Raw genomic sequence first — 17,424 nt, forward strand, 5'->3', positions numbered from 1 at the left:
CGTTGCTATTTCTTACAGGGTCGATAATAATATTTCCAAGCAAAATCTGAACAGTAGTGTGGACAAAAATTCCTTCATGTATTATTCCTTTTACCTCAGCGTTAGTGTGTTATATTTCAACTTAATTTGTTTTTAAATACGGTATACCTTAATTTAAAAGAAGAGGTGTGAATTCAAGATTGGGTGGAGAAGTAAAAAGTGGCCCCACCTAACCATCCCGTTTACTTCCTTCTCATGATGACAGAGAGCCCACAGGCATCTATCTGAGTGTCCTCCTTTTGGGACACCGTGATTGGTTCCCACCAAGTTGATCTACACTACCTGGTCGGTAAAGATTTCAGATCAGCCCTCAGAACAGATGAGCGTGAATGGATATAATATCTTAAAGGAATGATAATACGTTTGGATAAGATGTGGACGCTTTTTTCAATCGTCCTACTGTCTATCATACAGGTAATAGGACGCTGTACATTTATTTAGTTTTTTACATATACTTAACTTGTGTTTCCTTTTTTTTTTAGATGCAACAGGTTATAGCAACAGGTGAGCACTTTAAATAACTTTTTAGTGAGTAATAACTGAAATACAAAACAACTTTTCTCTAATATTATTATCATTATTATTATTATCATTATTATTATATTTATATATTTATATAGTTATATTATCTTTATCATTATTATTATTATATTTATATATTATTATTGAAGCAACTAAATCAATTAATTATGAGGTTTGCAATGATAAGTCAGATAAACGCAATCCAGATGTGTTCTCTAAAGTCTGAAAAAATGGAAACAGTAAATCCTAAAATAACCCTAACCCTAAAATCTTTTTATTGTGTTAATGTTAATTTTATTTTTTTTAAAAACATTATTTCTCCTCGGTGTTTGTTGTTCTACACTGTTGAACACAGGTTGCTTTAACTTTTCAATAAACCGATCAGTATCTCCATTGAATTGATCTCTATTGCCTTATTTTTCAGGATGTAGTATTGTGTCAGTGACATCGACTTCAGCATCGACGTTGAACGTCATCTGGAGCGATGACATTGGCGCTTCGGTCTATTTACTGGACTTACGAGTAGTCAACTCCACCAGTATTGCCCCGGTGGTGGTGATGCCGTATCCGCCCAGCACTCAGAGGCTGGTTCAGGGATTACGGCCCGGCCATACGTACTTGGTGACGTTGAAGGTCTTAGAGTTTTACACTGTTGTGTGCAACGACACTTACCAAGCCATGACAGGTAGACATTTTAGACAAGTGATTTTTTTTTAAAACCATTCTAATATCAAACTTTTCACCTTCCTACAGTACCTGCAACATCTCAGATCACATATTCCAGAGCTATTTCAAGTACCTCTATAATATTTGAATGGTCGAGTGTGTTTGGGGCCGACAGCTACATCTTATATGTGGAGGAGTTGTTCAGTATGCCCGTGAAAAAATACAACCAGACCTCAACAAATTTGAGCGGGCAAGTGGACAACTTGATACCATCTACTACGTACAACTGTTACGTTTATGCCGACAACAACGCAGGAAGGAGTGCCAGGAGTAATATCAGGACCATCATCACCTGTAAGTCTACTCAGGTTATGGGTTCTAAAAGAAGGTCATGGTTTAATTGAAGTTAAGTAAGTAGCATTTCAATTTTATCTTCAAAGTGGTGCAGCCGCCAACGGGTGTGGCTCTTGTCTCTACCGGAAGGAGCACGGCTCAAGTGTCTTGGGTCGCTGTGGATAAAGTTCTGCTTTATCAAGTGACCGTGAGCGACAACGATAATCCCAGCAACGTGCCTGTCATCATGAACACATCGACCACAACCATGCAAATCAGTAATCTAGAACCTTGCTCCACCTACACCGTGGGGGTATCGTCAATCAACGTGTTCTTAGTTCCAGGGGAACCTTCTAATGTCACGCACACAACATCCAGTGAGTATCTAGTGAATGTTCTCCATGAACATTGGGCTGAATAACAGTCAAGATGGCCTTGAGACTGATTGAGGTACTAACTGATTTCACTCGTCCTCTTTAGCTATAAATCCAGTGACATCCATCACGACAGTCTACAGCTGCTCCAGCGGTATGGTGACAGTAACATGGGATTTGGTCTTCGGTGCCAACTTGTACCGGGCCACGGCGGTGGACGGCACCGGCGCATCGCTCAACTGTACGTCAGCCACCGATAGCTGTCAGATCACCATGCTCAAGTGCGGCGAGAAGTATAGCGTCTATGTGACGGCAATCTCGGACGACTGTGGGAGTATCGCCAACACCTCCACCCTGTTTGAGACAGGTGAGCACTGCCTGGAAAATCTCGGCCAACACCTTCTCATTTTACTTACCACAGATAAGGGCTGATAAATCGGCCCAGTGGGATGTTGTTTCGTTTCCTCCTATTGTATTTTTGCCGCTTTTCTCATGGTCACGCCCTCTCGTTAGCTGCTAAGAGTAGATACCCAACACCGTTAATTTGGATTTCTTTACAGTCTATTGACGTGAGCGAGGTATCTCAAAGGTCGGTTATCTTAGGCAGGATCTCACAATCTGCTCACGGAAATTGCTGAAATGTAACCCAAGATAAAAACACAAAAGGCAAATATCAAATTTGATCATCTTCTGTCTCCAGTACCCTGTGCGCCGGCTCACCCTCTGACTAGCCACGACTGCTCCAGCGATGTGATCGAATTTAGCTGGGAGGCAACCAACAACACCTTGTACTACGTGGCCATGGCCAAAGACAACAACGGCCAACTCACTGAGTGCCGGACACAAGAAACTACCTGCTTCTTCACCGAAACGGGCTGCGGTCAGTTCTACACCTACACCGTGCTTGCTGTCAGCACAGAGTGCCAAAGTGAAGTCAGCCAGCCTGAGTTTGTCCGGACATGTGAGTTGGATTTTACTGACATACAAATACAGGGTTCCCCCATATATTGCTGTTCACCTTTTTGGGGGGTCTGGAACATATCCCTGCAAGTAGAAATCCATCGACTGCAAATAAGTGGTTGTCCCTTTCTTCCAGCTCCTTGTCTTCCAACAAATGTAAAGACGGCAGCACAATGTCATTCGGAAACCTTGATCACTACTTGGGACTCGGCCGCAGGAGCTCTGTCCTACACTATAGAAGCAGAAGGTAACACAGGGCAAACCTACAACTGCACCTCCTCATCCAACAGCTGTGCCGTGACCGGCGTGCCTTGCGGGGAACACCTCAGCGTGTGGATCATGGCTTCCAATGACAACTGCTCAACCGACAGGGTTCTGGGAGAGGTGGCTCAGACGGGTATGGGAGCAGTGGATGACTGAGAATACACTTCCTGGATTAAATCCTGGTCAATAATTATTTCTCTGCTCCTCCATTCTTTCAGTCCCTTGCACCCCCACCATTGTGTCAGCATCAGCCGACTGCAGCCAAGATTCTGCAACAGTCACCTGGACGACAAGTATCGGCGCCTTATTTTACACCGCAGTCATTCAGGATATGAATGGAAATTCGCACAGCTGTAATTCAGCCAGAACCTATTGCTTGGTGGAAGACCTCACGTGTGGACGGAACTACACGGCCCACGTTATCGGAACTAATCTGAAATGTAACAGTAGTGACAGTGATGAGATTGCATTTATTACAGGTGAGAAGAATTTAGTGTGGAATAGCACAGTGTACCATATTTAGTGTTTCAATCACTTCTGCTCTTTCTCTTCAGCACCTTGTCCCCCTGACAACATTGAAGCGTTCAGAGACTGCGACGCCAACCACGCCCTGATTGTCTGGCAGAACCACCAGTCCACGGGCAACTACACGGCAATCATAAAAGATCAGAGTGGAGCTCAACTTAGCTGCAACAGTGACACTGTCAACAACTGCAAAATCCCTGACCTGCCCTGCGGGAAGAGATACAATGTTACTGTCACCAACAATGATGGAAACTGCTCTTCTACCTCCACATCAATCAGCATGGACTCCGGTACAACATTTTGAGCATTAGCTGGAAAAAAGCCCCCGTAACACGTATGGTTGTCTTCTTTTTTAGTTCCATGTGGCCCAGAGGATGTTGAAGCGGCCATGAATTGCCTGACAAACGAGCTGACGGTGACCTGGAGCATCTCTGTTCCTGCGGACAACTATACAACCACCATTTCCAGAGGGATGGGTCAGCCTCTGTATTGTAACTCCACAGAGACCCAGTGCACCAGCGGAGGGTTGGTTTGTGGCAGCATTTACTCGGTGACTACTATCGCCATCACCGGGTCTTGCTACAGTATGCCAAGTACAGAGGTCAACGTGCAATCATGTAAGAATAGTTTTTTAGGATGTATTATTTATTGTTGAGGTTGCCATATCATCTTCTCACCTTCTTCTTGTGTTTCCCATCAGTGCCGTGCCCTCCTACATCTGTCATTGCTTTTGAAATGTGCGCACCAGCCCCTAGTTTTGTGACTTGGTTGGCCAGTGACAGTGCCAACTCGTACACTGCTGTCGCTGTGAGCAGTACAGCCGAAACTTCAGTATGCACCACCAACGGCACAATGTGCTACTTTTCTGACCTTACGTGTGGGGAGGTTTACAGTGTCACTGTGGCAGGAGTGTACAACGACTGCACAGGTCTCGAGGGAGACGCTGTGCCACTGTACACAGGTAAGACCACGAGCCTCACTTGCGTGTCACTGAGAACGGTGAAGGACTGATTCACTGACTCCCATCTTGCAGAACCATGCACCCCTACCAACGTGTCCAGCCAGCTGGACTGTGCAGCTGGGACTTCTCATGTCTTCTGGAACTCGGATCCAAATGCCGTCAGTTACACGGTGATAGCCGCCAATCCAGAGCAGTCGCTCACCTGCGTCAGCCCCACCCCCAACTGCACGCTGACAAACCTACTCTGTGACCGCCCTTACGACATTTTTGTAACGGCCACTGATGGCAATTGTGTCAGCAGCAACAGCACTCCCATCTGGCAGGCACCAGGTAACAAGTATATGGAGCAAATACATCACAGAAACAATGTTGGTACTGTGCATCCATATCAGTCTCATCAAACCTTTTTATTTTCTTAGTACCATGTGCGCCAGTGGATGTCGACACCACTTTGTCCTGCAGCACCAACGACTTAACGGTCAGTTGGACAAATTCTTCTTGGCCACTAAACTACAGCGTCACCGCCACCCCCCTCTCTGGAAATATGACATCAGCCGTCTGCTCCACGGACAGCACTACTTGTAGTCTGAGTAGCCTTCACTGCGGACATACTTACAATGTATCTGTAAAAGGTTGCTATGGAGATTGCCCTGGGCCATATAGTGTCCCACAGACCATCATGACAGGTATGTGTGATTGGTTCATGGTTTTGAAGGGGTATACTGAATGATATTTGTCTTTCTCCAGCTCCATGTGCACCTCAGAGCTTGGAAGCAACGATAGACTGTAGCACAAACTTCATTTGGGCCTCTTGGAGTGCTTCTTTGGGGGCTACCTCCTATTCAGCAACTATGGAGGGACCAAATGGATTCATTGAGATCTGCCTGACATCGAACCTCACCTGTTCTTTTCGTAATTCATCGTGCGGAACGCAATATAGGATTAACGTCACAGCTCACGACGACTACTGCACTAGCGACGTCGTTCAGACAACAATGACCACTGGTACTTTCTAAAATTATGATATTATTCATTTCCTAGAACACAACATCCATCCTTCTGGTTCCTGTTCCTACAGGACCGTGTGATCCAGTTAATGTGACCGCCATTCTCCAGTGTGGATCTGATGCAGCGACAGTATCTTGGCAAGCCAGCACGGGGTCCACAGCGTACTATGTTTCGGCTTACAGTTCACAGCATCAAACATCCTGCTGGAACATGTCAACTTCCTGTCAGTTGAACGGGCTGCAGTGCGGAGCGACGTACGATCTGACTGTGCTAGCTGAGGACAATACTTGTAACAGCACAGGAAGCTCACAAGCAGTGTTGATGACAGGTAGTGAAAAGTTCATTTCAACTTGACATTTTTAATTTGTACCATGTTGGTTGACCGGTGAGCAGGGAACACCCTGTAAATGTAGCCTAACCTTATCAACCTCACTTTTCTTCTCTCCCAGCTCCATGCTCACCATACGTTGAGAACAGCACCCAAATCTGTGGCACCAATTCCTCCTCTGTGTCTTGGATGTCAATGGCCGACGCCACAGGTTACATCCTTTACGCAACAGCCATAGGTGGCCACTCAGTTTCCTGCAGCTCAGTGACCCCATCGTGTGAGCTAACAGATTTAGTGTGTGGTGAGACCTACACGACCACTATTGTGGCTCAGGGAAGCCAATGTGACAGTCCACCTGGACAAAGCACTGACATTACCACGGGTAGGTGCATTGTTAAAATCGATTTACTTGCTTTATACAGCTAACATCCACTCTGTTGTTTACAGTTCCCTGTCCACCGGCGGTCGTTTCCAAGCAGTACATATGTGACAACAACACAGCCATGCTCAGTTGGAGTAACACCGTCGGAAGTCTGAGCTACCAAGCCGAGATAGTCGGATATGGTTATATGGACAGCTGCAATACTACAAAAACCAGTTGTGTAGTCCATGATCTTCCCTGTGGTTTGGATCTCAATGTTACCGTGCAGGCTGAAGGAGAACACTGCAACAGCGCCCCTAGTGTCTGTCAATCACTCCAAACGGGTAAGTCAACCATACCAAATCATAAATAAAAAAATAGTCTATATTGTTTTTGTCATGTGTTTTTTTTCTTTTCAGCCCCGTGCGCCCCAGTGAACATTAGCGCCACGCTAGTTTGTTCCAATCATTCAGCCCTGGTGTCATGGTCGGGAAGTTACAGTGCTGTAGAATACACAGTGACCTCTTTCGGCCAAAATGGACACACACATCAATGTCACTCCAACACAACTAGCTGTCAACTTTCACACATTCACTGCGGGGAAACGTATGACATTACCGTAACGCCGCACTCCGAGTCGTGCGCTGGAACACCGAGTGAAGTCTACAGCTTCAGTGCAGGTGCAATTCTCAATATCACATCAGGCTACAATTAAGAAAAAGACTCAATTCATCTGTTTTGTTCGTTTTTCTCCAGGCCTTTGCTCTCCCAGTAATGTCACCATGTCTCCACCGTGTGAAGATAACAACATAGTGTCTTGGTCCAGCGTAACAGGGGCCGAGATGTATATAGCCACAGCCATAGCCGATGATGGGCAAACACACAATTGCAGCTCAAATATTTCCACCTCATGTCAGTTCACTGACCTTCAATGTGGCCAAAACTATTCCGTCACCGTGGTGACCGTGGACCGGGGTTGCAGGAGCGAGCCGAGCTCAGCTGTGCAATTGACAACCGGTGTGTTGAGGAGCTATCTGGATTTTTTTCACCACATTCATTTGAGATAACTAACTTCAGTTTTGTATCATACCAGCTCTATGTCCACCCACTAACTTGGTGGGCCAAGTCGCCTGTGACACCAATACAGTGACCATCTCATGGGACCAGAGTCCAGTGCCAGGGGTTTCTTACATCCTGAAATACGAGAAGCTCTATGGCACACTTACTTCCTCATCGCTGACGATATCAACCACCTCACACACATTCACCGACCTACAGTGTGGACAACAATATGCCTTCTACATTGCCTTCCAGGATGGAGTTTGCAGCAGCAGCTACAGCCCTTCTATGGAATTAAGCACAGGTATGGGATGTCTACCATAGCAACATCGGTATGTTATTGTTACAGAATGTTTTCTTTCCATCTTCAGCTCCCTGCCAGCCCACAAACTTCACTGCTCACGTGGACTGCGGGATGAACAAAGGCAACTTCTCCTGGGCTGAAAGCAATGGAGCTGATTTTTACACAGTGGAGGTGATAGGAGACCATGGCCATGTGGCATCCTGCGCATCCAACGACACTTCCTGTGCTGTCACACTTCACTGCGGCCGCACGTATTCGGCCTCGCTGGTAGCGTCCACTGAGAGCTGCAACAGCACTGAACATGCGGACATTTATTTTGATTCCGGTAAGGAAAACACTAAAAACTGAATATTAGTTTAGTCCAGTACATGAAGGATGCCTAACCCCAGAAAGATAACTCCTCTATTCAATGTCTTCCATAGCTCCCTGTCTCCCAGAAGACGTTGTAGCTGTGATGGACTGTTACACCAATGTGATGAATGTGAGTTGGTCAGAGACGCCCGGCTCAGACAACTACACGGCCTGGGCCATCAGCACACATGGACACAGAGCTTCCTGCAACTCCACATACAACAATTGTGCCATCCATGATTTGCACTGTGGCCATGTCTACGAGGTGGTGGTCACCTCGTCCTCCGTTCAGTGTGAAATCATCGCAGGTTCTGACTACCAGGTCCAAGCCGGTGAGTCCTAACTTGTCTTATTCGTCAAAGAGCAGATGAAACATCCATGGTTGATCTTTTCTTTCTTCATTAAACCACATGATCTTAGCTCCGTGTAAACCAGAGAACGTCACAGGGGATCTTAACTGCAGCTCCAACATCATGACGGTGATGTGGGATCAAGTCAGTTCACTGGCTCAGAACTTCACTGTAGAAGCCACATCTGCTTCTGGTGTTAACTCTACCTGTGAAACCAATATGGGCTACTGTTCCTTCTTGGACTTGAGCTGTGGTCAACTCTACACTTTCGCCGTAATGGGTTACACCAACGTCTGCATGAGTGAGATGAGCTACCCCACAACCAAGCAAACCGGTACGCCTTCTCAAAATTCCCCATCTGTTTTCCCTCAGTACAAACATGTTTCTCTCTTGCTCTCTAGCTCCATGCCCCCCTGGCGAGGTGTCCGCAGTAATAAACTGTACCACCCGAAAAGCTCTGGTCAGCTGGAATACGGCTGATGCAGCCACAGCTTTCAGCGTCCTTGCAACCACCACCGATGGACACAATTCCTCCTGCAGTGAGATGGGAACGTCATGTGAACTTAACAACCTGGTCTGTGGACAAAACTACTCTGTAATAGTGGACTCAATGCACACTGGTTGCGCTGGTCCAGCAACGACTCCAGTCTTGCTCACGACAGGTAAAATGGAATTGTTTAATTGACAGATATTTTTATTATTATTGCGACCAGTTCAAAGAAAAACTACCACATCTCTCTCTCCAGATCCTTGTGTTCCCATAAACATCTCAGTCTACTACAGAGTAGTCGATACCCAAGTGCTGTGGACTGCAGCAGATGGAGCAAGTTCCTACACCGTCTGGGCTGGAAATGATCAAGGCACAGTCGCTACGTGTAACAGCACAGGAACAAGCTGCTATTTGAGTGGCCTGCAGTGCGGTCAGATCTACAATGTTACTTTGACAGCACACAATCAGGCTTGTGACAGTTTGACGTCTGACACTCAGTATCTCAAGACAGGTTGGTGACAACATCAAGAACGCATCTGTGTTAATCTGGCGGTGGTTGTGAACTCCCGAGTGCTTATTAACTGTTTTTCCAGAACCATGCCCGCCTACCAATGTTTTGGCCGATGTGGAGTGTGATCAACTTGCAGTGACTATTTCCTGGGACCAGAGTACGCTCGCTGTGGGTTACGTTGCCTACGTTTACGACTATTACGGAGGCTACAAGTTGATGTGTGAGGTGGATGACACAAACCCCAGCTGTGAGGTCTCGGGGCTCATGTGTGGCACCCCATATGACGTCTGGGTTGTAGCCTTGGGGGAGGAGTACAACAGCTCTAACAGCACGACGGTCACATTCTCATCAGGTACTTGAGAAGATACCAGAAATTATCATTGGTTACATCTTGTCATTTAAAGGTGTTTCAGATAAAGCACAAAACCCCCAAGAATCGTCAATTATTTCTCACTTTAACAACTATCCCATGATTATCTGTTTACCGTTCCACTGTGAATAAACAAGAATGACAGAAATAATCACGATGGACATACTGAGACATCATCTTCTTAAATCTGCAGAGCCTTGCCCACCAGAGAGCATTGAAGCCGTTATGGACTGTGAGATCAAATCCGCGATTGTATCTTGGCTACCCGGCATTGGAGCCGTGTCTTACATGGCTGAACTAACAGCTTCATCGGGCCACACGGCAACATGCACCACGGACCAGACCAACTGTCTACTCACATCTCTGCAATGTGGCGAGGGATACATCGTGACTGTGACGAGTGTGGGAGACGCCTGCAGTAGCACTGACGTAATGCCGGGATTCCTCATCACAGGTAGTGTGATCCATTAAATATTACACAAATGCTGGAGTTCATCATTTGAAACTCTTCAAATTGCAGAGTCGTGTATCCCGATGAATCTTTCCGTCGACTTCAATGTGAGCCAAGCTCACGTCACGTGGGGTGAAACAAAAGGCGCTGGGTCTTACTGTGTCCAGGCTGTGACTGACCAGGGTCTGACTGCCACCTGTAACAGCACCAACACTCAGTGCACCCTTACTGATTTGCAGTGCAGTCAGATCTACAACGTAACCGTATCTGCAAAAAACGATGTCTGCAACAACACAGCGAAATCGGAAACGTACCGACTCATGACAGGTTAGTCAGACAAACTGATAATAGGGACCAAGCCCTGCCGATAGCTAAGTGTGTGTTTTTCCTGTCGCTTCAGAACCATGTCCACCGACCAACATCCAGGCCAATGTGGAATGTGAGCAGCTTACAATGACTGTTTCCTGGGAGCAGAGTGAGCTCGCCGTGGGTTACGTTGCCTACGTTTACGACCATTATGGATACTATTTGACGTGTGAGGCGGAAGACATAGACACCAGCTGTGCTGTCTCGGGACTTATGTGTGGAACCTTATATTATGTGTGGGCCATAGCCTTGGGAGAGCAGTATAATAGCTCTTACAGCACGATGGTCATGGTCACATCAGGTACAGACTTAATACTAACTTTCCTGAAACACACTAGAAAGGAGAAAATGGACTTTTACCCATTTTGCAAAATATTTTCATTCTCTATACCCAGCTCCATGCCTGCCCACCAACGTAGATGTCGAAGTGGACTGCAACTCTGATGGGGTTGCAGTGGCGTCCTGGAGCCCTCCTTACGGCATAGCAAACATTTCCCTGACAGCCAGTGGAAGTCGTCAGTTTCACTGCCAAGCTGGCCTGTTGAGTATTTGTAACCTGACGGGTTTAGACTGCGGTGAAACCTACAACTTGAGCCTCACTGCCAGCAACAACAACTGCAACGTCACGTCTCATATGCAATCAAACTTCACCACACGTGGGTTTGCTAAAAATCCGTTTCCATACCCCGTGTCCAAAGTTTATCCGATAACGCTAACACATCTATACCACAGGTCCATGCCAACCTCGCTATGTTGGGGTTGTCCGTCCGTGCGGCACTGAAGCTGCTGTCCTATCCTGGGAGATGAAGCCTGAAGTGGAACTTTACATGGCAAGCGCTGTTTCAAGCTCAGGAGGGGATGAGCATTGGTGTAACTCCACAGGTTCTTCCTGTGCTTTCTCATCCCTCTCCTGTGGCGAGATGTACAACTTCACCGTCAAGGCACTGAGTCACGGCTGCTGTAGCCAAGTTAGTGACTCCGTTTACGTTCAGACAGGTATGACAAATTGTTCCGCTCTAGAATTACGACGAATTTGGTCATACGAAAGATTTTCCTTTATCTGGATCTCAAGAAATTATCCAGGTGACTTTTCTGATGTGATAACCTTCCCTCCTGACTTGTCTTTCCTCATCTAAGACCCTTGCCAGCCTGTGATTGTGTTGGCTCAGTCACTCTGTCAGAGCGAGGTGCTGCAGCTCTCCTGGAATCCTGCAGGCGGCGTGCTGTTTTACCTCATCACGGCCACAGGAAATCTGGGCTATGTGGAGAACTACAATACGACGCAGATGAGCCTAACTGCGTCTCTTCCGTGTGGACAGAACTACAGCGTCACCGTGCAAGGACAAGGAAGCGAGTGCAACAGTGATCCGAGCACTGTTGCCTTTGTCAAAACATGTAAGATCTCACAACAGAATCGTGATGTCATTTAAAAACTCCTATTTCATCATTGTTTAGCTAGACGTGATTATATTGAGTTCTCTCTTCCACCCACAGCTCCTTGCATCCCTCGTGACGTGATCATCCATGAGCAGTGTGGGGCGAACACAGCCACTGTTTTTTGGGGGTCCAGTGAAGGTGCCAAAACATACGCTGCAGAAGCCATTGGTCTTGATGGATACAGCCACTGGTGTTACAGCAACCAAACCAACTGCACCTGGGATGACCTGCGCTGTGGGGAGGTCTACATGGTCTTGGTGATGGCCAAGGATGAGGACTGCACCAGCCTCCCTAGCAACAGCTCTTTCATCTACATGGGTATATTGCATTTAGTCAATGTAGTCTTTCCCTAATTCAGAGTCATCCTCTTTGAGTTCACCTATTTCCAGCATCGACCTTCTTTCCTCTGTTTTCCAGAACCATGTCCACCCCAGAATGTTCTTGCCTCTGTGGATTGTGATTTGAACGCTGCCTCGCTTAGCTGGGATGCCAGTAATGGGACTACAGTGTATGTGATCTCGCTTGAAATGGATGGATACCAAAGTGTTTCGCAAAACACCAATGACACCCAAGTCTACTTGTCAAACCTTAACTGTGGGGCAAACTACAACCTCACTGTGACACCTTACAACGATAACTGCGAGGGCATGACCAGTGCGACAACTCCCATACAGACATGTAAGTCAAATACTACTGACGATATAATCACCAGAAGCTGAGAGGTTATCATAGTTCATATCTTCTCCCTTAAGGGCCGTGCCCACCCGGTGAGGTTTATGCCATGCAGGACTGCCTGTCTGATACGGTCATGGTCATGTGGCAACCTGGCAATGGAACAAACCACTACACAGCCACCATGGATTCTGACATTGGCAACTCCCAAATCTGCATGTCATACTCTGGCGAATGCAACGTTTCTGGACTGACCTGCGGACAAAACTTCAGTGTGTCCGTCACAGCGTCCAATCAGCAATGCAATGTCACCTCCGTAGCAAATCATAGTGTGCACTCAGGTAAGGTTTACATGATTTAGCGCCATTTTACAAACAAAACGTTGAATTTTTTTTTACTCACCTGCAGTGCCGTGTAGTCCCACTGATGCCTCTGTGGCGAAGGACTGTGCCAACAACGCTGCTACCGTTTCCTGGTCTGCCAGCGACGGTGCAACGCAGTACTTAGTAACAGCCTCCTGTTACCATGGCAATGTTAGCCATCAGACCTCTGACCTCAACTATACGCTGGATGATCTCATGTGCGGTAACCGATATTCCGTTCAAGTGGTGGCAATGGATGACAACTGCTCCAGTGTTCCCAGTCAAGTTTTGGTATTTGACGCAGGTGAGGGATTTCTGAAAGAGCACAATGCTATGAGTTAATTGTTAGCACGATACACAGATACAGCAATCCCTCGTTTATCACGGATAATTGGTTCCAAAAACCACCCGCGATAAGTGAAATCCGCGAAGTATGGCCACCAACAAGAAGTACTGGGCAGGCTAACGAGCTAGCGGAAAGATGCTAATTCGCGGTCGTGCTAACACGCGAAAACGGACTTCTAAAGTAATGTAAATGAACATTTGGAGCAATACTACATTGCCCTAAAGGTTAGACACATGTTTCCAAAATTTTGAAGTTTTATTTTGACTTTTAAATGTTTTAATTTGGAAAAACAAATCCGCGATGGAGTGAAGCCGCGATAAACGAAACGCTAATTAGCGAGGGATCACTGTACCATTATTTTGTTTTTAAAACATTTTTAACAACACTTAAGAAGCAAACACAAACTCAAACATGTTAGCATTCTATACCTTACAATTTTAGTTTGTCTCGTGAAATTTTTTCAGTTGTTAGTGGAATTTTTTATTAGGATTTTACCGAGCTTACCAACTGTATATTCTCTTGCTTTCTCCATTTCAAAGCTCCATGCCCTCCTCAAAATGTCAGCACCCAACTCAACTGCATGACCAATAACTTGACGGTTTCTTGGGACTCCGTCGGCTATGCGGACTACTTCTTAATTGCGGTATACGAGGACAACATACAAGGAAGCAATGAGACCTTTAACACGACCAGCAACGAATGTTCCACCAGTCCCCTAAACTGCGGAAGTAGCTACACCATCCAAATCACGGCAGTCAAAGGAGATTGCCAAATCCGATCCACTCAGAACTACAGCACGTTGTCAGGTACTCAACTTTCCCGCGATATCGTTCCTTCCTTGCACACGTCACGCACCACCACACTAAGCCCCGCCTTTTAAAGCCACACACACATTCAAGGGACTGTGATCCTAGAAATCCCAAAATACCTGCACTGAAATCACATTTAATCTGTTTACTGGATTAATCACTGGGATAATTGGTAGAATAATGGATTTAAAAAATATCCCCAACATTGCCACCATATTGGATGTGGAAAAGAAGGTTGATAAGCAAAAATGCCACATTCAATTTTGTTTTTGGCAGCCCAATTTTTACTATGTCAGGAGTAGAAAGCGCATATTTGTGTTTTCTAGTACAGGGGATGAAAAAAAAATACAGTAAGAATTTGTACTTATCGGTACTTACTTTCCACTACCACCTTTGGTCTCTCCAGCTCCATGCCAGCCTCAGGGCGTCCAAGGCAGCCTTGACTGTGTGACCAATTCGGCCTGGATCTCATGGGACTCCGCCTTGGGCGCTGACTCCTACACCGTTTCGGCGATTGGAGAAGATGCCAGCACGGCCAACTGTACCACCTGGACCAACACTTCCTGCGAGGTGGAGGACCTGGCATGTGGCATTCTTTATAACTTTAGCGTGACTGCCAAGAACAGCCAGTGTGACAGTTATCCTAGCACCAGCATTGAATTGGAAACAGGTACTTCATTTTTTTTCCTTTTAATGCTATTTTCATGTGAGCAAAGAACCCATGAAGTCAATCTGTCTCTTCCCCAGCCCCCTGCTCCCTCTCGGGCATTACAGCCTTCACTGAATGCCACGACGGTTCCATCCTCATCATCTGGGAGCTCGTGGAAGGCAGCGAGGGGAACACCGTGTACATGGCCACGGCGGAGGCTAGCGACTACACGTACCTGTACTGCAACAGCACAGGCACCAACTGCACCCTTCAAGGGGCACAGTGTGACCTCTACTACACCATCATCATTGCCGCTTCATCAGATTCATGCAGCAGTTTGAGAAGTCCACCTTATAGAATAAGCATGGGTAGATGTTTTGGAGATGATTTGAAAATGAAATGTTGAGTCGAGTTCTTTCTTAGAATACAAATCCTTTTCTCAGAACCGTGTCCACCAAGAGAGGTGAATGTCAGCGCTTCGTGCGAGGACCGTAGCGCCCTGGTGTCCTGGACCCGCTCCCCGGTGGCTACAACTTACCAAGTAGTCGCGATGTCTGCGGACGGACACACGCACACTTGCGGCGACTCCTCCACCAACTGCACCTTGACTGAGCTGCATTGTGACGAGCAGTACGCAGTCCACGTGACAGCCAGTCATGAGAACTGCACCAGCATGGCCAGTCACAATGTTACCTTCAACACAGGTATGTCAAGTTCATTTAGTAAACTGGCTTGTTGTAATGTTCTCAAATGAGAGGTCAATTAAGTGATGCAGACATTACAGAGATAACAAATCTATCATTCCTTCTAAACCTTCCGCAGGTCCATGTCAGCCTGAGGATCTCTCGGTAACCTTCCACTGCAGTAACCAGTCTGCAGTGCTCTCGTGGACCCCCAGCGATAATGCCGTGGACTACTACGGCTGCGCGCAAGCACCGAGTGGAGAGATGCTCTACTGTTACAGCACCTACCCCACCTGTACCATTCCAAATCTGGACTGCGGGACTTTGTATAACTTCTCTGTTCAGGCCTCGGACGGCACGTGCAACAGCTCCTTTAGCGAGCCTGTACAAAAAGGAGCAGGTAGCTACTGTTTGTTTCCCGTGGACACAATTATCACTGTCCCCAATGGATTTTTATGAATTTATTATGAGTTGAGCTGAGTAATATATTAACCCAGCTAAGTGAAGTTCTCCCTCTTTTCAGTCCCGTGTCCTCCAGATGGTGTTGAGGTGCAGCCTTTCATGATGTACATGGAGATCCAGACATTGCGATTCACCTGGACGGAAATAAGCTGCGCAGACACAGAGTACCTGTTGAGGTTATCGGGGACCCTGCTGGGAAACAGCCAGGCCCAGTTTGAGGTGTCTTCTTATTGGACAAACATGACCTCGTTTGAGATCCCGCTTCCCTGCGGTTCTTCCTATTCGGCCACAGTGGAGAGCAGGAACACGGCTGGAACCGGCGACCAGTCTGTGCCTCTTAATGATACAACAGGTAGAATGAGGTGTACCTAATGAAATGGCTGACAAAATATGTCATCTTCAACTCTCATTTCTACCCCCTCCAGCTCCATGTCAGCCAACCATGGTGATGTACAGTAGCAACATCACAGTCGCCAGAGTTTCCTGGAGCCCTTCCATGTTTGCCACCACATACTTTGTATACAAGCATAATATCTCACTCAGCTCCCGACTGTGCACCACCACCGGCCTGTCCTGCTTTCTGCTGGTCAACATCGACTATTCAGACCTGCTGGTCACGGCCAGCAACGCAGCCGGGGAAAGCGAAGGATCGATGGTTACGAGTGGTAGGACTTGCTGATATAAAAGTACAGATTGTATTTGAACAAGTGTGTTTGCAGATTCTAATCCACTTTTCTTTTTTAGTGGTGGCGCATGTCAGAAAGAGAGACGTCAGTGAGAGTGGTGAGTCCAATGCTATAGCGCCATCTGCAGGGGTCTTGTTAAAGTGCTCACTCTAGTTGTGTTTTTTCCTCCATACTCATTTTCAGAAGGTCTTTCCGCCCCTGTGTTAAACGTCACACTACTTACCAGTGTAATGGTCATGGCCGAGTGGCCCCAAGAGGACGTTTCCAACGACGCAGCTTACAGGCTGATGATCAAGCCGCAGGCCCAATCGGAGTCACCTCAGGAACTGACGGTACTCGGGTCAAGATACATCCTCACTGGACTGAGCCCCAACTCCACTTACTGCCTCACCGTGGCTGCCAGGAAAGAGACTGATGTTGGACCGGAGTCGGATCCTGTGTGCTTGGAAACTGGACAAGGCAGTTAGTAGTCATTGTATACAGTTTCACATTAACACACAAGCCTGATCACAATGTGACAAATCAAATCACACTGTAACTTTAGATTATTTTTAATTGGCTGAAAATGTATACTGCGGGGTTTTGTCTATTCACTTAATTTATATATTAGTCCTGAAAAATTTACCAAAAATTGTTCAAATATCAAGTTTTGTTTCAGAATGTTCTAATAAAGAAACAAAATATTTTTTTGTATTGCTCTTCTGCACCGTTATCTTTCCTTTTCA

At 46.6% G+C, this 17,424-nt stretch overlaps 2 protein-coding genes across 4 annotated transcripts in view; one reads left to right on the top strand and one right to left on the bottom strand.

Annotated features, from left to right (window-relative positions):
- Window positions 1-14,242, bottom strand: part of gpsm2 (G protein signaling modulator 2) — a 33,434-nt gene extending 19,192 nt beyond the window's left edge. For 2 of the 3 annotated variants that reach the window (XM_088396854.1, XM_088396851.1), the window contains exons 1-2: window positions 13,915-14,242; window positions 13,105-13,379 (exon numbers count right to left, since the gene is read on the bottom strand). The gene's annotated coding sequence lies outside the window, so the exon portion shown is untranslated. The remainder of the gene's footprint in view (window positions 1-13,104; window positions 13,380-13,914) is intronic. The other variant, XM_088396852.1, reaches the window with a different exon arrangement.
- On the top strand, window positions 115-17,398 carry LOC148387401 (uncharacterized). The gene is made up of 46 exons (XM_088396866.1): window positions 115-453; window positions 522-543; window positions 986-1,246; window positions 1,315-1,581; window positions 1,668-1,937; window positions 2,041-2,301; window positions 2,635-2,895; window positions 3,031-3,291; window positions 3,377-3,637; window positions 3,713-3,973; window positions 4,040-4,300; window positions 4,384-4,644; window positions 4,717-4,974; window positions 5,064-5,330; window positions 5,392-5,649; window positions 5,723-5,980; window positions 6,102-6,362; window positions 6,428-6,685; window positions 6,761-7,021; window positions 7,098-7,358; window positions 7,435-7,704; window positions 7,772-8,029; window positions 8,127-8,387; window positions 8,476-8,739; window positions 8,807-9,067; window positions 9,152-9,406; window positions 9,489-9,758; window positions 9,970-10,230; window positions 10,297-10,554; window positions 10,628-10,894; window positions 10,989-11,249; window positions 11,326-11,589; window positions 11,731-11,988; window positions 12,088-12,348; window positions 12,448-12,708; window positions 12,783-13,043; window positions 13,111-13,368; window positions 13,950-14,216; window positions 14,626-14,889; window positions 14,967-15,236; window positions 15,312-15,572; window positions 15,691-15,951; window positions 16,075-16,365; window positions 16,439-16,678; window positions 16,758-16,796; window positions 16,883-17,398. The coding sequence occupies exons 1-46, from the start codon at window positions 391-393 to the stop codon at window positions 17,164-17,166; spliced, it is 11,418 nt and encodes a 3,805-aa protein (XP_088252992.1). The 5' UTR covers window positions 115-390; the 3' UTR covers window positions 17,167-17,398.
- The last annotated feature ends 26 nt before the right edge of the window (window positions 17,399-17,424 follow it).

Source organism: Syngnathus floridae, chromosome 14, assembly GCF_059516105.1.
Source record: "Syngnathus floridae isolate MCC-2025c chromosome 14, RoL_Sflo_1.0, whole genome shotgun sequence".
In the NCBI taxonomy this organism is placed as follows: domain Eukaryota; kingdom Metazoa; phylum Chordata; class Actinopteri; order Syngnathiformes; family Syngnathidae; genus Syngnathus; species Syngnathus floridae.